Source organism: Lipotes vexillifer, unplaced genomic scaffold (assembly GCF_000442215.2).
Source record: "Lipotes vexillifer unplaced genomic scaffold, Lipotes_vexillifer_v1.1 scaffold153, whole genome shotgun sequence".
In the NCBI taxonomy this organism is placed as follows: domain Eukaryota; kingdom Metazoa; phylum Chordata; class Mammalia; order Artiodactyla; family Lipotidae; genus Lipotes; species Lipotes vexillifer.
The window spans coordinates 2,386,047-2,408,511 of NW_006774670.1; the positions used below are offsets into that span (position 1 = coordinate 2,386,047).

Consider the following 22,465-nt stretch of genomic DNA (forward strand, 5'->3'; position numbering starts at 1 on the left):
CCCACCACCACCCCAGCCTCCCACTTTTCTTCCTAAGGAAAGCTCTAAAATAGAGTTTCAAAGGTTTCAACTCTCTTAACCAGTAGGCCCCCGAGATTCTGCCTTTTTGTGGGCACATGGCATTGACCTTATCTGCAGATCATCTCCGTGGATTATGTTTTCACTAGACATGCCCCTGGGGAAAAATATTGTCCAAAAAAAGGTCCTGTTCTAGACCCACCCAGAATGACATAATATTAAGTGTTTTCCATCTTCAACAGTGATACTCTTTTGAGAACTCACAGCCAGTTTGAATTTAGCTAAGTCCAATGTTTTCTTTCTCTTTTTGGTTCATAATTTCCCAGGGGCCTGCTACCTTCGTGCTTAGCTGAAAATGCAGCATTCTCCAGCAGAGAATGCTCTCTGGTATATTTAAAGCAATTAGGTCCCGGGACTTCCCTGGTGGTGCAGTGGTTCAGAATCCGCCTGCCAATGCAGGGGACACGGGTTCGAGCCCTGGTCCGGGAAGATCCCACATGCCGCAGAGCAGCTAAGCCCGTGCGCCACAGCTACTGAGCCTGAGCTCTAGAGCCTGCGAGCCAGAATTACTGAGCCCATGTGCCCCAACTACTGTAGCCCACGTGCCTAGAGCCCGTGCTCCGCAACAAGAGAAGCCACCACAATGAGAAGCCCGCGCATAGCAACGAAGAGTAGCCGCCGCTCGCCGCAACTAGAGAAAGCCGCGTGCAGCAACGAAGACCCAACGCAGCCAAAAATAAATAAACTAATTTAAAAAAAGAAAAAAAGCAATTAGGGCCCTGAATGAGAAGTTCAGTTATAGACAAAGATAAAAGATCAAATTTTAATTAGCTATGGAAATATTATTTTATTAAAGATAGAGTAATTATAAATTATTATAAAGTTATTTTATAAATTGAAAAGAAAAACAAAACCTTTCATTTTATGGGCTCTGTCTATATTTTGCCTTTACCTCATCATTTCACTTAATTCTCTCAAACACTGAGTTGAACGCTCTTATTCCTGTGTAAGGTATTTGCAATTGTGCTACAAATAGGTGACCAACTAGGGCTGAGGGGTTTCTTGGGATGTGGGACTGGCAGCTAAAAGTGGGCAAGTCCCAGGCAAACTGGGACAAATTGGTCACCCTAGAAACTACCCATCTATTTAGTAGCCTAAAACAGAATGATCATTTCTCACAGTTCTGTGGGCTGAATGGGTGGTGGTTCTGCTGTTTTCACCGGAACTCTCCATATGGCTGCTTGGCTGAGGCTGGATGGGATAAGATGTCTGGGGCCTCACCAGAGATGGCTGGCCCTCTTCCTCCATGGAATCTTTCATCACAGCACGGGGGCCTCAGGGTTCCACAGGGTAAGTGTGGAAGCTGCAGGGCCTCTTGAAACCATGCTCAAAAGTTAAGTATTGCCGCTTCGACCACATAGAGTGATGCAGACTCAGCGCCAGCCCAATTCAAGACATGAGAAAATAGACTTCAACTTTCAAAAAATCTTATTGAAAGATTCATTATTGATGAATTGGGAGATTGGGACTGACGTATATACACTAATATGTATAAAATGAATAAGTAATAAGAATTTGCTGTATAAAAAAATAAATAAAATTCAAAAATTCAAAAAAAAGGTAGAATATATACATTATGTGTAAGGAGTGAAAAAATATCACTAGAGATCTACATCATTAGAAGGATTAAGAGAATATAATAAACAACTTTGCTAAAAAATTTGATTACTTTCTTGAAATGGGCAAATTCCTTGAAGACAAAAACTCCAAAGCTCACTCAAGAAGGAGATTACTTGAATTAGCTCTATGTGTGTTAAATAAATTTAATTAATTAAAAAAAATCTTATTGAAAGATAGTGGACATACAATATTATGTTAGTTTCATGTGTACTACATAGAGATTTGACTTGCATACATTATGAAATGATCACACGAGAAATCTAGTAACCATCTGTCCACATACAAAGTTATGACAGTATTATTGACCATTATTGTGCTATACATTCCATCCTCAGGCTTATTTATTTTATAACTGGAGGTTTATACCTCTTAATCCTCTTCAGCTATTTCACCCACCCTCCCCTCTGGCAGCCATCCATTTATTCTCTGTATCTATGAGTCTGTTTTCATTTTGTTTAGTTTTTTAGATTCTGCATATAAGTGAGATCACATGTGGTATTTGTCTTTGTCTGACTTATTTAGTATAATGCCCTCTAGATTCATCCATGTTATTGCAAATGGTAAGGTTTCTTTTTTATGGCTGAGTAGTATTCCATTGCATTCCACACTTTTGATGGGAGGAGTTGCAGAGAATATGGTCATTTTTAGTCCATCACAATCCCCATCATATACATGAGATTCAGTAAATTTAAGTAACTTTTCCAAGACTACATAGCTCTTAAGTGGCAATTCGAGCCTTTGAACCCAGGTCTGTGTGTTTGAAAAACCCATGAGTTTTTCTGGGTTTGAGTCACCATGCCCTGGTGGGGTATAACTACAACATTCGATAATCCAGAGAGCAAATGGGTATTTTCCTGCAGTGCTGGTGTGGAGTGGTGGAGAACGGAGAAAGAGACATAGAAGCAGTGATCTGTGATGTCTGGATTACTGGCATCACAAGTTTGTCCAGTCTGTTTGGAGAATATATTTGCCTGATACTTGCCTGATTCTGTAAATATGTTCGGGCTCCTGCTGTTCTCCTGCCCCGTACTTGAGTACAAGCTTATTTCTAAAAGTAAATTCTTCAGTGGGACTCAGATATTCTATATTCTTGGCCTTGATGTTTCTCTTTCTCTTATGCATTGTAACATTCTTTTTCTACATAAGCCTTTGGATCATCTACAGTTTGAGAGTTTGAAAGACAGTTGTCCCAAGTCGGTTGTTTTCAAAGAGTGGGGGGTCCCTGAGTCCCTTTCAGGGAGTCCATGAGGTCAAAACTATTTTTATAATGCCAAGGTATTATTTGCTTTTCTCTGCTTTCATTCCATCTAGGGTGTAAAGTGGAGTTTTCCAGAAGCTAAGTAATGTGTGATACTGCAACAGATTTTAGTGGAAGCAGATATGAGAATTCCACTCCTTCCTACTAAGACATTAAAGGGACTTGAAAAAAAAAAACTAATGAAGTCTTCTCTTTTGTTCCTTTTTTTAAAAAAAGTTACTTTTTATTAAAAATGTATTTTTATGTTAGCATATTAAGAGTTTGCTGTGATTTTTAAATTAATACACAAATATTTTTAAAGTTTCTCATTTTGTTTCTCATAGTAATAAAATAAATTTTAACTTACTTTTAATTAAAAATTAATAATAGTCACAGAAGCTCTTTGGAGTCCTCAATTTAAGATAGAGTTCTGAAAGCAAAAAGTTTTCATTATTTTATTAGCTGCCATTTGCAAAGCTTGGGCAATTTGCTCTCTTTTAATCCTCCCAGCAAACCTATCAGGAAGGTACCCCATTAATCTCCTCCCAGAGGCATAAACTAGGGCTCAAAATCATTAGCCACACAGCTTGCATGCTGTGCAGCTAGAATTTGAAGCTAGTTCTATCTGACCCCAAAATCAAACTTGAAGGAATCAGTAACCTCCTTGCATGCAATATACCTGTTGCTTTCCTGGACAGAGAGGTTGAAGCAGAGGTCAAGAAGACTGGATGAATTATTTGAGATGGCTCAGGCAGCTAAAAGCCAAGACCTTCTGCTGTCTGTTCTACTCCTCATAGGGACTTGTCCTTTCAAATGGCAATTCCTTTTGTGAGAAAGGAATGCCTTCAAATTCAAATGATACTATGAACCTGGTGGAGGTCTGTTCCCCTTATAACAGGCATTTCTAATAGCACAGTATGCAGACTTTGCTGAGCACTCAACAAGGAAGAAACGTTTGTCCAGTTATCACATTCTAAACTGCCAAAATACATGTGCATTGCCTTAAGTTTTTCAATTATGTTACAGGTCAGCTTGTGCATTTTATCTGTTCGACTCTCTTTTGTAAAACAATTACAATGGTAAAAACAAAGAAACTATTGAGTACTTAACTATGCGTCGGTCACCGAGAGGAAGACTTGATACCAAGGTCTCTCTGAATCCTCACAAGAATACTCCCAGGCTGGCAGTGGGGTGTCCTACCTGCTTTACAGATAAGGAGATGGGCTTGCCGAGGGGAAGCTACTTGCCTGAGGTCACCCAGCTAGTAAGTAGGCGGTGAGTCAAGTATCAGACCCAGGTCCGGGTGGTTCCCAGGCTAAGATTCTTAACCAGCATGCATTGCAAGATCCTAAAAGGCAATGTCAATCTGTCTGTGGAAAGGAGTTCCCCAAAGTAAACTTGAAGTAGCCCAGGTAAATTAGGAAAGGGTCACAATTTTATGGTCAGAGATTTTAAGGAAAAACCAAGTGATGCAACCTCTTCATGTAATAAGAAAACAGATACAATTCTTTAATTTTGTCCTTAGCTTAACCCTTCACTAACATCCAGCAGCTCGGAGTGTACAGAGAAAGGCAGTAAATTCCTCATCTGTATCCCAGTGTGCCAACTGTTTTGGTTTTAATTGTGTCAGGTGTGTCTTCCTTCTGCCTGGAGGTCCTTCCTTAGGTTTGAAAATATCATGATCACATCAACAGTGTGAGAGGTGGTGGGAGAGCTGAGGTTCCACATGTGTCAACAACAGATGTGCACGTCTCCTGGAGCACTGGAAAAAAGAGTAATAGGAGTTCCCTTAGGGCTGTGCTCCACGTGCCCCAGGAGGGGATAAGGACGAAAGCCTCTGTAATTTATATTGACTGCTGAGGTAACCAGGTGCTTTCAGCAAGCATTCCAGTTGCAAATTTGGGTTTTAACAACCTTCCCAACAACCTCTGATTCCTCTTAGAGACAAAGAGGGAAGAGATATGGGAACATATATATATGTATAACTGACTCACTCTGTTATAAAGCCGAAACTAACACACCATTGTAAAGCAATTATACCCCAATAAAGATGTTAAAAAATAAATAAATAAATAAATAAATAAATAAATAAATAAATAAATAAATAAATTGAAGAGTGAATAAAAATGACATGAAAAGAAAATAAATAAATAAATAAATAAACTTCAGTTTTCTCAGTTGTAAAGTAAGTGTAACAACTACCTCACAAGGTTATAGATGTACTAGACTCTACCAAGATTATATATTTTCAGTTATTAGAATAATTACTGGTATATGGTAAGTAGTTAAAATAGCAGCTTATATCATTATCTGGAGGCAATAATATTTATGATTTAAGTCAGGGCTTTAGACAGACCTGGATTTCAAGATTAGTTCCATGTTACCTTGAAGAAGTTACATCTGTGAAATGGGGATGACAATTCTTCAGACTACTGGTTAAGGGTTTGGAGTGAAATAATACAGTTACACATTTAGCTCATTTGTTGGCATCCACCCTGCCTGGTATTCTCTGAGCTTCCTGGCTCTGTGGTTTGGTGTCTGACATTAATCTGGGGGAAACCCTCACTCATTATTGTTTCAAATACTTCCGTTTCTTTCTCTTTTTCTTCTTCTAGAATTCCTATTATCCATATGTTTTCATAGTTGTTTCACAGTTTTTGGATGTTGTGTTTTTCTCTTTGCTTTTCAGTTTTGGGGTTTCTGTCGAGATATCCTCAAGCTCAAATTCTTTCCTCAGCTATGTACATGTACTAATAATGCTTTTAAAGACAGTCTTCATGTCTCTTACAGTTCTTTTGATCTCTAGTATATCTCTTTGGTTCTTTCTTAGAATTTCCATGTCTCTGCTTACATTGCACATCTGTTCTTGTATGCTGTCCACTTTTTCCACTAGAGTTCTTAGCATATTAATGATAGTTTTAAAAAATTCTTATCTGATAATTCTAACATCCCTGCTATGTCTGAGACTGGTTTTCATACTTGCTCTGTCTCTTCAAACTGTGTTTTTTGCCATTTGGTATGTTTTGTAATTGTTTTTCTTGATAGCTGAATGCAGTAAAAGGAACTGCTATAAATAGCCCTTCTGTGATGTAGTGGTAAGTGTGAGGGCGGGGAAGTGTTCTATAGGCCTGTGACTAGGTCTCAGTCTTCAGTGAGCCTGTGAACTTCAGTCTCCCTGATTCTCAGTCTCAGTCTCCTCCCCACCCCCAGCTTTGGCGGGACAGGATGGCTACAGGGGCCTGAAGTTGGGTATTTCCCTTCCCCAGGTCAGTTAGGCTCTGATAAAACACCAAAAGATTAGGCTTTGGTCAAATAGTTTCTTCAGAGGGCAGGCCTGGCTCAGAAGAACAGTGTTCGGGGATATTTCAGAATGCTTCCTCTCCCCGCTCCGTGCAGGAAGCACAACTGGATTTTTCTCAGGTATTCACTATGAGAACCCGATTGAGCTTCACAAAAGTGTGGAAACTCCCCCCCATGACGGGGTCCCCCTGTAGTTTACAACTCTTGGACTTATCCATACTGAGCCTCTAGCAATTTATCAATTTTGGTTCAGGTTTCCTTACCCTGGCTCTAGTTCCCATGGTGGTTTGTGCTTGTGGGTTTCTGCTCTGGTAAGTTGGGATTCTCTGTATCTGCCTGTCAGTCTCTTCGAATTTGGCACAGAGGTTTGCCCTGTGACCTTACTTCTCTGACAGATTTAAAGAGAGTTGTTGATTTTTCAGTTTGTTCTGCTTTTTTACTTTTTAGGACAGAGTGGCAACTTTTAACCTCTCACATGTTAGACTGGAAACCGAAAGTGTAGCCCAGTTCTTCATGCCAGTATGTCCTCACCCAACACTGATATAAGTTCTTATTTGACTTGTATTATGTTGGACCCATAACTGAAGCACAGAGTTTTTATGTTGACATTAATCTTTTGTATCAGATTACTTCTTTGATCAACAGTCTAATGTATTTACAATGTAAAACCACTAAGAATCTTATAGGAGTCATACATTATAAATTTGAGACTCTACAATTTATTATTATGATTCAATAAATGAACTCAAGCAAATGTCAACTATTACTTAGTTGAAGAGGTCTCTATATGAAATAAATACAGAGCAGAGTAAGCAGTGAAAACTGGTACTTGGTTGGCTATGGTATTGTAAAGTCTTCTGGTAAAATCTGTGGTAAAGATACATGGAAATATACTAATTATGCACATTCCCTTGGTTTATTATTCATACCACTCTCACATCTATATCTTCTAACTACAAAATAAATGACCTATTTATCAGATAAATCTACAATAAGTTCGTGGAGGTGGGAGGAGTATGGGGGTTAAGGCTGGATGGAAAAGTTGTTGCCACACGATATTAGAGTAATCACCTGTGAAAATCTCTTCATGGATAAGTGCCTTAGGGCAAATGATAAAAATGCTAATGCCAGCATCACATTTTTTTGTTGTTGGATGTGTTACAATGACATTCAGCTGTAAGGTTGGGAAGCACCCATGTTAGGTGGTGCTTCAAGTATCAGAAAGTTCTTAGCATGTTACCTTACACAAAAACTGGTTCTTCAGTAGAGACTCCAAGAGCCAGTAGGCAGGTAGACATTAAAGAAGAAAACTCTACCACTTGTTATTTCTATATCCATCAAATAGCAATAGTATATTCTTGTAGGTGCCCCTGAAATTAGTGACCACCCAAGTTACAATTTAAAATAGGATATTGCCATTGATCTGTCGATGGACATTTAGGTTGCTTGCATGTCTTGGCTATTGTAAATAGTGCTGCAATGAACATTGGGGTGAATTTGGGGTGAATGTATCTTTTTAAATTATAATTTTCTACAAATATATGCCCAAATGGAATATTACTTAGCCATAAAAAAAATGAAATAATGCCATTTGCAGCAACATGAATGGCCCTAGAGATTATCATACTAAGTGAAGTAAGCCAGACAGAGAAAGACAAATATCATATGATATCGCTTATATGTGGAATTAAAAAAAAATACAAATGAACTTATTTTATAAAACAGAAATAGACCCACAAACATAAAAAACAAACTTATAGTTACCAAAGGGAAAGGTGAGGGGAGGGATAAATTAGGAGGTTGGGATTAACATATACACATTACTATATATAAAATATATTAACAACAAGGACCTACTGTATAGTACAGGGAACTCCTCTCTCTCTCTCTCTCTCTCTCTCTCTCTCTCTCTCTCTCTCTCTCTCTCTCTCTCTCTCTCTCTCTCTCTCTCTCTCTCTCTCTCTCTCTCTCTCTCTCTCTCTCTCTCTCTCTCTCTCTCTCTCTCTCTCTCTCTCTCTCTCTCTCTCTCTCTCTCTCTCTCTCTCTCTCTCTCTCTCTCTCTCTCTCTCTCTCTCTCTCTCTCTCTCTCTCTCTCTCTCTCTCTCTCTCTCTCTCTCTCTCTCTCTCTCTCTCTCTCTTTCTCTATATATATATATATATATATATATATAACTGAATAACTGTGCTGTACACCTGAAATTAACACCATATTGTAAATCAACTATACTTCAGTAAAAGAAAAAAAGAGACAGGATACTGCTCTAGGTGTCAAGAATATCATTGTTTCCCACTGTCCATTGGGAAACAATGATATTACACATATTATGAAGTGCAGAATGGGAAACCACTGCCCTGGTGGTGCAGTGGTTAAGAATCCACCTGCCGGGGCTTCCCTGGTGGTGCAGTGGTTGGGAGTCCGCCTGCTGATGCGGGGGGCGCGGGTTCATGCCCTGGTCCAGGAGGATCCCGCGTGCCACAGAGCGGCTGGGCCCGTGAGCCATGGCCGCTGGGCCTGCGCGTCCGGAGCCTGTGCTCCACAGCGGGAGAGGCCACCACGGTGAGAGGCCTGCGTACAGCAAAAAAAAAAAAAAAAAAAAAATCCACCTGCCAACGGGGGGGACATGGGTTCGAGCCCTGGTCCGGGAAGATCCCACATGCCACGGAGCAGCTACGCCCACGCCCCACAACTACTGAGCCTGCACTCTAGAGCCTGTGAGCCACAACTACTGAGCCTGTGTGCCACAACTACTGAAGACCACATACCTAGAGCCTGTGCTCCACAAGAGAAGCCACCACAATGAGAAGCCCGCACACCGCAACTAAAAGTAGCCCCTGCTCGAGGCAAATAGAGAAAAGCCCGCACACAGCAACAAAGACCCAATGCAGCCAAAAATAAATAAATAAATTTACTAAAAAAAAAAAAACTTCCTTCATTCTATCACACTTTACCATACAACTTATGTACCAAGAGGGCTTAGGGTGGCCACTAATGGAGAATTGCTTTGCTTGGGAGAAAAGTAGGAGAGATCATGGGCTCCATATAGAGTAGGTCAGAATGGTATCACTGCTGGAAGGATCTAGCAGAACGGTGCTGGGGCTACAGCAGAACAAACCTGTGGTGACCACTGATGTGGAACAACTGTGCTTATGTGCTACCTTGGGAGCAAAAGTGCGGTATGGGTAGAAACCAACATGGTGCACTACATGGTAGTGCACATGATAGACTCCATGATAGACACAGGAAAGGAAACTTGTGCCCACAAAAAGAGCGTGGATGGCTGCATTTCCTGGCTGAGCATTGTGGTGTACCTGGTGGAACATGTGGATACCAAGAGAGTAAAGCCCATAGGACTGCCAGAAATACCTGGAGAGGACTTTGCCAGAGTTTGAGTTCCTGCATGAGGAGGAATGCACCAGAGCTAGGTCATCTGTATGACACCTATGGGGCAATTTATAAATCAGAAATTATTTTTTTTACTGTATCTCTATAGCATCAGGACTAAAGTGAAATCAGAATTTCACTTTGGTCCTGACATGATATTGAAAATCTTCCTAACTTCTTGGATAAAGATATTTCTTTCATTCTTCCATGCATTTGCTGGGATACCTTTGGAATGCAAGTTGATAATTGATGTAATTCCTACTTCACTGTGCTTTTCTGAGTGGAGCCACCATACTTCGCTATTAGAATCACCCGTGTTATAAATGTGGCCTTATCTGAGACCAATTCTATCAAAGTGTGGGCTTACTTTTTTGCCTTTTTCTCAAGATTCATTTTTATGAATACTAAGCTTTGAGAATACTGCCTTATTTTCTCAGTGAGTAGAAAACCAAACTCCTTGGTGGGAGTGGTAGCCAAGGGTGAGGTAGAGGTCTTGCAAAGAGTAGTAAAGAGTTGCAATGTCTTCTGTAGGGAATGGTGGAAGAAATCTCCAGGGATACATAAAAATATTGCTGAGCAGCCCTGGTGCCCAGCTGAAACTACAGACTTTAAATTTGTGGTGATAATAATCTTCATAATTGTCCACAGAGAGTCCTTGAAGCTATCAGGAATTGATTGAGGGTATGGTGTGGTAACCCTGTGGTAAATAGAAGTGCTGATATAAAAGGAAACACAGAAAATGATACAATAGGTTCTACCAGTGGCATGACTGTAAGAGGTGCTAAAATGATTAAAGAAGACAATTTACATCACACAAATAAATTTTATTTAAGACTTTATGAAGTAGACAGTCTCCTTTCAGAGAACTACAAAATGGGGTAGAAGGCAAGAAACTTTCATAAGATAAAGAAAAAGAATAAGGATGAGACAAATAGAAAATATCTGATTGGCTGGGGTCACATAGTCACTCTTGTTGGGGGTGAGAAGGCCTAGAGCTGGCTTGGCCTTTGGGGACTGGCTGATTGGATACACTGCCTTTCTGGTCAAGCAGAGCATTTACAGAGACACGAATATTTGCTGATGTGGCACCCTGGAAAGGAGCTTTGTTTCAATAGAGGCACAGCATTGTGGTGAAAGGGGCCATGACACTCAGAGCTCTGGCTGACCTCTAGGTCAACTGCTTGTCCACCGCTCTGTGCTCAGGTCCACATCTAAAGTAGCAGGGGAAATGCAGCTCTTGGACATCGTGGAACTGGTGGAACCAGGGAAAGTGAAAGTGCTGGGGCCTGAGGAATATTTTGAGCAGTTCCTGTTTCCAGTCATCAGCAAGATGCAGGAGATTATTGTGTCTTACACCGGAGTGCACAGGAGAGCATATAGGCAGAATAGGAGCAAGTTGTAGGAGATGGACAATATATTCATCCAAATCAAAACCCAGGTGAAAGCCTTGGAGAAAAGCACTCTGAGTCATCTTCAGAATCCAGATGATGGAATTGAGGGCAGAGTGACCGAAAGGTGTGAAAAGGTGGAGGAGAAGGCGAAGGAAATTGCAAAGATAACAGAGATAGATGTCGGCTGACCTAGTCCAGTGGATAAGAAAAGCAATTGTCTTGAAAGAGGGTCAGCCGTTTATAGATAATGGATTCTGGTCAAGCAATGGAGATTGGCTGACAACCTAAAGAAGCTGAAGCAAGAGAGTCTTTTGTTTTCTCTTTTTCTCTCTGTTTATACACTGTCCTCACTTACACTAAGGTTCTGCTATGGTCTGTGGTTAATGACCTCAATATGAGTTGTAAGTGTCAAAAATTTTTGTTTGGGGAAGTAACTTTTATTTGGGAAATGCCCTTACATATGAGAATTAGTGCCTAAGCTTCTTGCAGTGGTAAGAGAAGCTGCAAGCTTCTTGTAAGGAATCTTGTAATCACATTTGTTCCTGGGCTTTGGGTTATTTCTAAATTTTGAGGTACTTTGCTTGTTCTTGTGTGACCAGATAGCTCCCTGGAATGTTGGGTCTGTGTGTGTGGCTCATGAGACTCACAGATGGAGTTCTCTAGCTCTGGAGGTGCCAAAGGAGCTGCATTATTACTGGAAGATGATTTCATGCAGCAACTGCTAAAGAAGCTGAACAGGGGACCAGACTCCTACTGGGAGTGTGAATGGGGCTGACTTGGCTAAGACTGATGAATCAGAAGAAGGGGTGGAGGATGGTATTGTCTGTATTTTGGGACTTTAGTTTCTGTGTGAGACCAAAGAAGGAAAGATGTATTTTGTTGAAAATTTAAATTTTGTGTGACACACTATCTGATATAATCTGTCTGGCCAGTTTGTTTGGATAGCCTAACTCAGCTTTTTTGACAAGGAAACTAGAATAGGAGATGAGATCTTGGTATTCTGTACAAGTTGATGTTATACCCTGATACGTTTCAGGGGATTCTGGGCATAAAATGAAAGAGATATTTGCAAAGGCCCTTGAGGGGCTGGAGAAGGAAAGTGAGAACTATCTGCAATGGACACTAACCTGGACAGGGAACAGGTATCTTCAGGGTTCCATAAATTGTCCAGCTATAAATTCATTTGAGTAGCAGATCTGACAGTTATTTGAGATCAAAACTTTATGATGAGGAAAAAAATTATTATGTTAATAAAATTATTTATCTGATTGAAAATAAAAGGATATAAAAATTACTGAAAGTCTAATTGGGGAGGGAAAACAAACATACATGAATAAGGATATATGAATGGCATTGATGACAACACAAGACAACATTGAGTTAAGAGATAAATTGAGTGGCAGTGCATAAATTCACAAATAAGAAACCAGGGACTAGAGTAGTTGATAAAAGAGGTGGAATTTGACCAATGGTTTTGAAAATATGGTAGGATTTGAAGGAGGAGACCATTCAAGTCAAGAGAAGGTATCATATAAACAGTTTTTACTACCCTATGTGTTATGTCAATACCATGTAAAGCATGGTGAAGAATTAATTTAGGAACAAGATACCTTATTGGCCCTCAAAGAGATGGCAGTCTAACAAGTACAGCCAAGACTGATGGCTGGTTCTTGGAGTGGTGTAAAGATACAACAAAAGGAAACTTTAAGATGTGCCATGGAAAACAATGTTGGGTAAAATAAAGGTTGTGCCCAAGTCCAATTTATTGGGTTGCACACAAAAGATCAAGCTGGTACATGTATGATTTGAACTAAAAAATGGTTTGCTTAGTTTTAAGAATTCAATAACAGGGTTTTACTTAAGAAGGATGGAAAGAATAGTCAGTAATTGAAGGAGTCTTAAAAAACAGTGGCCTGTAAACTTCAAGACACATACCCCTTCCAGGTGTGAGTGGTCTTTGGTTCCAAGCTTTTAAAAACACTTCTAAGTCAATGAGATCTCTGTGGTGCTTTGCAGCATAAATAAGACATATCTGTACATATCCGAGTTATTTATACTTTTATACTGATGCCTTTGAAGGACTTATAGTGAAAGAAAAACTGCCACATAAGCCCCACTACACCCTTTTACAAGGTATATGTGTATTACTGAGAACTTGAGAGCCAGGTTTAAGCTTGCCAGACAATCTTCCTGAGCAGTAACATGTTGACAGTGACATTTTAGAAACTGCATTAAGCAAAATAAAATGTACAATATTAACATAAAATCAGGTTACCTGAGAGGAATAATAAAAATTCCTTTAGCAAATAGTAGATCCTGAGAAGATGCAACAGAATAGCACTTTTTGATTGGAAGAAGGGAAGAGAGGAAAGTAGGGAAAAATTAAAGCCAGTCCTGCCAATGAAGGCATCCAAGGAACCACATGTAGACACAGAATCTGTGGGAGGGGACATTCCAGGACAAACAGAGGCTTCCCTGTTTGGCTTGGAGCTGAACCTGAGTACCAGTGAAATTTAAAAGGTGGTATGCAAGGCAAAAATAGTGTACAGAAAAAAAACCATGGGGGAAAAAAAAGAAAAGGGAAGGGAAGGAATAGGAAGGGGGCACTGAAAATCCCTGAATAACGAGGCTATATGGGAGACCAGCACAGTGCCTGGAAGTGTAAAAGAGCCCAAGATTTCCTGTGCATCCACAATCCACTGCTTCTGTGGTTGGGCACCAGATAAAGAATGTGGCTTGAATTTTCACGTATGTGAAAAAATACGTAAACACTAGAATCACTCTCAGTGCATCAAGGTGCTATGAGACATCTGTGAAGAAAGAATGACTGAGGGGGGTAAATTGTTTACACGAAGAAAAGAAAAAAATCCAATGTACACCTCTTGTCCTAGACTCAATTCAGGTCATATGCCTGTTGATGGGAATGATAGAATCTGCTGCACTATTTAAATTGGCATTTCTCAATTTTTTGAGAGGATTAAGTACATAGTTAATATCTCAAAAATTCTATGCACTTATTTTACAGTGCTACAGTATCAATATACTTAAATTTACATTGTTCTTATGTTGATTCTTAACCTCCTCCCATTAATACTTCTTAATGTAAGTTTTTTAAAAATTATATAAATTTCAGGTGTACAGCATTATAATTCAACATGTGTATACACTACACAGTGATCACCACTACAAGTCTTGTTACCATCCATCACCATACAGTTTACCCTGATCACCCATTTCATTAACCTTCCAACCCCCTTCTTCTCTGGAAACCACAATTCTGATATCTGTATCTATGAGTTTGTCTTGGGTTTATTTTATTTGTTCCTTTGTTTTGTTTTTTGAGATTAGACATGAATGAAATCATGTGGTATTTGTCTTTCTCTGCCTGAACTATTTCACTTAGCGTAATACCTTCAAGGTCCATCCATGTTGTCACAAATGGCAGGATTTCATTCGTTTTTTATGGCTGAGTAATATTTCATTGTGTGTATATATACCACATCTTCTTTATCCATTCATCCATCAATAGACACTTATGCTGTTTCTATGCTGCAATAAACATAGGGGTGCATCTATCTTTTCAATTTAGTGTTTTTGTGTTCTTTGGATAAATATCAAGAAGTGGAAATATGGTAGTTCTATTCTTAATTTTCTGAGGAACCTCCATACTGTTTTCCATAATGGCTGCACCAATTTACAGTCCCACAACAACTAGGGTTCTCTTTTCTCCGTATCCTCTCTAACATTTGCTATTTCTTCTCTTTTCAATAATAGCCATTCTGATGGGTGTGAGGTAATATCTCATTGTCATTTTGATTTGCATTTCCCTAAAAATGTTGAACATCTTTTCATGTGCCTGTTAGCCATCTCTGTCTTCTTTGTAAAACTGTCTGTTCAGATTCTCTGCCCATTTTTTAAATCATTTGTTTGTTTGTTATTGAGTTGTATGAGTTTTTTAAATGCATGTTAGATATTAACACTTTATTAGATATATGATTTGCAAATATCTTCTCCAATTCAGTAGGTTGCCTTTTCATTTTGATGATGCTTTCCTTCACTTTGAAGAAGTTTTTTAGTTTATATAGTCCCATTTGTTTATTTTTGCTTTTGTTTCCTTTGTCTTTGGGTCACAGCCACAAAAACATAAATAAGAATGATGTAAGGGAGGTTACTGCCTATGTTTCTCTCTAGGATTATTAGTTCAATTTTGTGTATGGTATAAGATAGTGGTCTAGTTTCTTTCTTTCTTTTTTTTTTTTTTTGCATGTGGCTGTCCAGTTTTATCAACACTGTTTATTGAATACACTATCTTTTCACCATTGTATGTTCTTTGCTCCTTTGTCATAAATTAATTGTCCATGTTTATGTAGGTTTATGTCTAGGCTCTCAGTTCTGTTTCATTTATCTGTGTGTCTGTTTTTATGGCCATACTATACTCTTTTGATTAGCTTTGTAGTATAGTTTGAAATCAGGGAGCATGACACCTCCAGCTTTGCTCTTTTTTTTCAAGATTGTTTTGGCTATTTGAAATCTTTTGAGGTTCCATACAGTTTTTAGTAGTATTTGTTCCAGTTCTGTAAAATGTGCAATTGGAATTTTGATAGAGATTGCACTGAATCTGTATATTGCTTTGAATTGTATGGACATTTTAATAATATTAATTGTGCCAATCCATGGACATGGAATATCTTTCCCTTTGTTTGTGTCTTCATTTTCTTTCATCAGTGTTTAATAGTTTTCAATATACAGGTCTTTCACCTTGGTTAAATTTATCCCTAGATATTTTATTCTTTTTGATGCAATTGTAAACAGGATTTTTTTTTCTAATTTCTCTTTCTGACAGTTTGTTATTAGTATATAGAAATGTCACACATTTCTGTATATTGATTTAGTATCCTGCAACTTTTCTGAATTCATTTATTAGTTCTCATGGTTTTTTGGTGGAATCTTTTGGGTTTTCTATATACAGCATCATATCATCTGCAAATATGATACTTTTAGTTCTTTCTTTTTTGGTTTAGATGTCTTTTATTTCTTTTTCTTGCCTAATTGCTATGGCTAGGACTACAATAATATGTTGAATAACAGTGGTGATCATGAGCATTCTTGTATTATTCCTGTTCTTCAAGGAAAAGCTTTCAACTTTTCACCAGTGAATATGATGTTACCTGTGGGTCTGTCATATATGGCTTTTATTCTGTTGAGGTATGTTACCTCTACACCTACTTTGTTAAGAGTTTCTTTTATCATAACTGGATGCTGAATTTTGTCAAATGCTTTTTCCACATCTATTAAAATGATCAAATGATTTCTATCCTTCATTTGTTAATGTGATTCTTCACATTAATTAATTTGTGGCTATTGATTCATTGAATCATCCTTGCATTCCTGGAATAAATCCCACTTGGTTGTGGTATATGATTATTTTAATAAATTGTTGGATTCAGTTTGATAATATTTTGTTGAGGATTTTTGCATCTACATTCATCAAGGGATTTGGTCTGGATTTTGTGTGTGTGTGTGTGTGTGTGTGTGTGTGTGTGTGTGTGTGTGTGGTGTCCTTGACTGGTTTTGATATCAGAGTAATGCTGGCTTTGTAAAACAAGTTTGGGAATGTTCCCAACTCTTCAATTTTTTGATAGAGCTTGAGAAGGATAGGTATTAAATCTTCTTGAATATTTGGTAGAATTCATCTGTGCAGCCATCTGGTCCTGGACTTTTGTTCATTGGGAAATTTTTGATTACTGCTTCAATCTCCTTGCTAGTAATTTGTCTATTCAGATTTATTTCTTCATAATTCAGCCCTGAGAGATTGTATGTTTCTAGGAATTTATCCATTTCTTCCAGATTGCCCATTTTTGGTCATATATTTGTTTCGAATAGTCTCTTGTGATCTGTTTTATTACTGTGGTGTCAGTTGTAACTTATCTTTCATTACTGAATTCACTTATTTGAGTGCTCTCTCTTTTTTTCTTGGTTAGTCTAGTTAAAGATGTACTGATTTTGTTTATCTTTCAAAAAAACAGCTCTTAGTTTCATTGATTGTTTCTACTTTTTGTCTCTATTTCATTTTTTTCTGCATTGATGTTTATTATTTCCTTCCTTCTACTAACTTCCTTCCTTCTACTTGTTTATTCTTCTTTTACTAGTTCCTTTAGGTGTAAAGTTAAATTGTTTATTTGGGATTTTTCTTGTTCTGGAAGTAGGCCTGCATCTCTAAGAATTTTCCTCTTAGAACCACTTTTGCTGGTGGTTTTCCATAGATTTTAGTATGTCATATTTCTTCTTTGATTTCCTAATAATCCATTGTTTGTTTGGTAGCATGTTGTTTAATCTTTACATTTTTGTGGGTTTTCCAGTTTCTTTCTTGTAGTTGATTTCTAGTTTTATGCCATTGTGGTCAGAGAAGATGCTTCGATAATATTTCAGTCTTCTTGAATTTATCAAGACTTGTTTTGTGGCCTAGCATATGATCTATCCTGGAGATTGTTCCATGTGCACTTGAAAAGAACGTGTATGCTGCTGCTCTTGGATAGAATGTTCTGTGTATATCTAGTAAGTTCATCTGGTCTAATGTGTCATTTAAGTCCAATATTTCCTTATTGATTTTCTATCTGGATGATTTATCCATTGTTGTAAGTGAGGTGTTAAAATCCCCTAGTATTGTTGTATTGCTTAAATTTCTCACTTTAAGTCCATTATTATTTGTTTTATATATTTTGGTGCTTCTCTGTAGGGTACATATATATTTATAAATGTTATATCTTCTTACTGGATTGATCCTGTTATCATTATGTAATGCCCTTCTTTGTCTTTTATTACAGTCTTTGTTTTAAAGTCTATTTTGTCTGATATGGCTATAGCTACTCCACTTTCTTTTCATTTCAATTTGCATGGAATATCTTTTTCTGCTCCTTCATTATTCGTCTGTGTGTCCTTTCTTCTGAAATGAGTCTTTCATAGGCAGTGTATAGATGGGTCTTTTTTTTTTTTTTATCCATTCTGCCACTCTATATCTTTTGATTGGAACATTAGGTCTATTTGTATTTAAAGTAATTATTGATAGGTATGTACTTATTGCCATTTTGTTAATTGTTTTCTGGCTATTTTTATAGTTTTTTTTTGTTGTTGTTCTTCTTATCTTTCTCTCTTCCCTTGTGTTTTGGTAGTTTTCTCTAGTGTTTTGTTTAGATTTCTTTCTCATTTTCTTTTGTGTATTCACTATTTTTTTTTTCCTGTGGTTATTGTGAGGCTCACATAGAACATTCAATGTAAATAGTACCCTGTTTTAAGTTGGTACCTACTTAAATCTGAACACATTCCAAAGCTTTATCTTTTACTTCCCACCCCCATTTTCTATTTTTGATGACACATTTTACATCTTTTTTATTTTATGTACTCCTTAACTAATTATTGTAATTTTAATTTTCTACCTTTGTCTTTTACCCTTCATACTTGTTTTACAAGTGATTGATCCACTACCCCTATTATATATTTACCTTTTCCAATGAGATTTTTACTTTTGTATGTTTTCTTACTATTAATTAGTGCCATTTCTTTTCAGCTTAAGGAAGTCCCTTTAATATTTGTTGCAGGGCTGGTTTACTGGTTATGGACTTTAGCTTTTGCTTATCTGGAAACTATTGATGTTTCCTTCAATTTTGAATGATAAGCTTGCTGGATAAAGAATTATTGGTTGGAAAAAAATTTTTTTTCAGCACTTTGAATATATCATGTCTTTTCCTTCAGGCCTGTAAAATCTCTGCTGAAAAGTCTGCTGATAGACTTATGAAGGGTTACTTTGCATGTAACAAGTTGCTTTTCTCTTGCTACTTTTAGGATTCTCTCTTTATCCTTAACTTTTACCATTTTAATTGTAATGTGTTTTGATGTATGTCTCTTTGGGTTCATCTTATTTGTAAATCTCTGAGCTTCTTGGACCTTGATGTCTCTTTTCTTACTCAGATTAGGGACGTTTTCAGCCACTGTTTCTTTAAAGAATTCTTCTGGCTCTTTCTCTCTTCCTTCTCTTTCTGGGACCCTGATAATATGAAAGTTATTCCATTTGATGTTTTCCTAAAGGTATATTTACTTTTTAAAATTCCTTTTCTTTCTTTTTTTTTTTTCTTTTTTTTCATTTTGCTGCTCAGTCTCGGTTTTCTGTTGCTTTGTGTTCCAGGTCAGTGATTTGTTCTTCTACCTTATCCAGTCTGCTGTTGAATCCCTTAAGTGTATTTTAAGTTCAATTATAACTTATGTTTAGTATTTTATTATATTTTCTGTCTCTGTTGAAGTTCTCACTGTGTTCATCCATTCTTCTCCCAAGTTTGGTGAGCATCTTTACAGCAATTATGCAGAACTCTTTATTAGGTAGATTGCTCATTTCCATTTCATTTAATTCTTTTTCTGATGTTTTGTCTTGTTCTTTTGATTGTAACATATTTCTCTTTCTCCTCATTTTTTCTAATTCTCTGAGTTTGTTTCTATGTATTAGGTAGATTAGCCATCTCTCCCAGTCTTGAAGGATGGTCTTTTTTAGGAAATGTCCTGTGGGACTCAGAAGCATAATCCCACGTGGCCACCAGAGCCAGGTGTCGAGGGATATCCCCTTCCTGTTATGGCAAGGCCCAGCTGCTGCTGCTGTAGGGCACTGGTTGGTGGAGCTGGCCTCCCGCCAGCTTCAAGGCCCACCTGCTACTACTGTGCATGCTGGTGGGTGGGGCTGTTGTTCAGCTGGCTGTGAGGGCTGGCTGAGGTGCAGGCATGAGCAGAGTTCTCAGTGGGGTACCCCCATTAGCAGTAACAGTTTAGAGGGACAATTCCAAAATGGCATCCACCTGTGCCCTCATTCACAAGATAGCGTGAGATCACAAAAATGGCTCCTACCAGTGTCTCAGTCCCCAGCAAACATCCCAACTGGTGGCTTCCTCTCTGAAAGATTGGTAAGTCAGCCCCCTATATGTATGGTCCATATGTTTTTTAACCTGGTGTTTTTACACTGGATTTTGAGTTGAGGAAGGCTTTGTACAAGCCCTTTAAGAGGTTTTTTTGTTCCATTTAATTCTATTGTTTTCCTGGACATATTTCCTGTTGGTTTTCAAAGCCAGGTGTTTTGGGGGCTCATCTCTCCTGTGCAGGATCTAGGGTTCAGGGTGCAGGATGTAGAGCTCGATTCCCTCACTTCTCAGGGAAAAGATCTGTACTTTATGATCTCTCCTGATTGTGGATCACTGTGGCTGTGTTTTGGATTTTTCCTTGGTGAGACTTTTACCTCTGTTTCTCCTACCTGTCTCAGTGTTTTCCTTTTACCCTTTGTCATGGAGGCATTGTTCATCCAGTTTTAGTCCCTTACTGAGGGAATTATTTGATATGTTGTTGTAGATATGTTGTGTCCATGGGAGGAGGTGGGTTCAGGATCTTCTATGCTGCCATCTTGCTCATATGCCTTAATGGAAGTTGTATATACATGTTTATGTAATGTCTATGACAAGAATACCTACAAAATATTATATTCAGATTTAATAAACCTGTATTGAGTGTTTTTTATGAACCAGTGTGCTATGCATTAACATAGAACACTTACATCATTCTGGTATCATTGCTATGAGTAAATGTTTTAAAAATTTTGTTTTATTTTGAAATAATTATAGATTTACAGGAAGTTGCTAAATATAGTACAAAGAGGCCTATATATTCTCACCCAGTTTTCCTCAGTGGTTACACCTTACATAACTTTAGCAAAATATCAAAGCCAGGAAGTTAACATTGATACAATGTTTATACATAGTACTATAACATTTTATCAGATGTGTAGATTTGTGTAACTACTGCATTCAAGATACACAACTATTCTAGCACTACAAAGACCTCCCCTGTGCTACTTTTTTATGGTCTTCTACCACTATCCCAACCCCTGGAAATCACTAATCTGTTCTATAACTTTATAATTCCGTAATTTCAACAATGACATAAATGGAATCAGAATATGTGACCTTTGGAGACTGGAATTTTTCACTCAGCACAGTACCCTGAGGTCCATGCAAGTTGTTGCACTTATCAATGATTTATCCTCTTTATTATTGAATAGTATCCCATCTTGTGTATGTACCATAGTTTGTTTAGCCATTCACCTATTGCAGAAAATTTTAGTTGTTTCCAGTTTTTGGTTATTACAAATAAAGTTGCCCTGACCATTTGTGTACAGGATTTTGTGATGTGTGTGTGCATTATAAGAAATCACATTTCAGAGCTGAGACTGAGGGGGTAAATCAATTGTCCAGAGCACTGAACAGGTTTCCAAACCCAGATGTTTTTACTTTACTTCCTGTGCTGTTTTCATGATCACATATTAATGAGAACAAACTGCAGAGAGTGTAGAAAAGTAATGATTATATATTTGATTTCTCCTTGACAAAGTTTTGGTTTCAGAATAATATCTGCTTAAAGATTTGATTGTTTTTAGCATCATGTTTGTACCCTGATTCACTCATTTATTCACAAAAACTAACATTTGAGTACCCATTAGGTACCAGGCCTGGTGCTGACTGTTGAGGCAAGATGCCTGGCCCATGACAGCTTTTACAAAATACTATGTTTGTAGCATAGAGGTAACTTGATCTTTGCTAGCTAGTATTAACAGTTTTAAATTTTAGTTTAGGAAATGTTTATTGAGAGTTAATGTGAATGCTAAAATAATATTTAAATGTGCATTCCTAAATTTAAATTCTCTGAAAGATTTGGGTTAATATATGTTGCCTTATCTTAGGAAAGCAATTGCTGAGCATGCAGGCACAAATACATAACCTAATTTTGCAAGGCATGCAGTTCAGGACTTTTTCCAAACAGGGGTGAAGCTCAGATGGACTTTTATGTGTAGCTTGTTCACAAATTAATTATTTCTTCTGCTTATTCTGTGTCCCTTTCTCCCTAAAGCATGAAAAATTAATCAACCATCCACAGAGTACCAAAAGAATTTCTACAGATCCTCTAGGTAAGGAATACTTGCTCTGTCTTCATTATGATGGTGCTATTTTTCTCTTATATTTTATATGTTATGTGAATCTTTTGGTAAGAAAGAATAGAGAACTTTATAATTAACAATAAGTTATTAAATAATCATTTATTATCAGCCTAATAAATGAGTTTTCCTTTGTAAGTCATGCACATATAAACAAAAACATTCTTGAATGTAGATGTAGTTAAAATTTTATTAAAATCTACAAGAAATATGAATTCTACTAAGTATTATTGAACTAAGATAACTAGTAATTGCTTTGTTTGGTAAATAGACTATTACAGTTTGTCCTGAAATGTTGACTATTAGGGTTCAAATCTTAAAATATATTTTAAATAGAGGTATATATGGAGGCATGAAACCACATAGGAAACATGTAAAATTTGATTGTGGTTATGAGTAATACAATTACATAACAATGATGCATATTTCAGGGTAGAATT

The 22,465-nt window shown here is 37.6% G+C and overlaps 1 protein-coding gene and 1 pseudogene across 1 annotated transcript in view; both read left to right on the forward strand.

Moving 5' to 3' along the window:
* DTHD1 (death domain containing 1) overlaps positions 1-22,465 on the forward strand; it is an 81,067-nt gene that overhangs the window by 53,343 nt on the left and 5,259 nt on the right. The window contains 1 exon segment of the mRNA XM_007449427.1: positions 21,941-21,998. Coding sequence (XP_007449489.1) covers positions 21,941-21,998 — 58 coding nt within the window.
* Positions 10,846-11,196, forward strand: LOC103071539 (MORF4 family-associated protein 1 pseudogene; annotated as a pseudogene).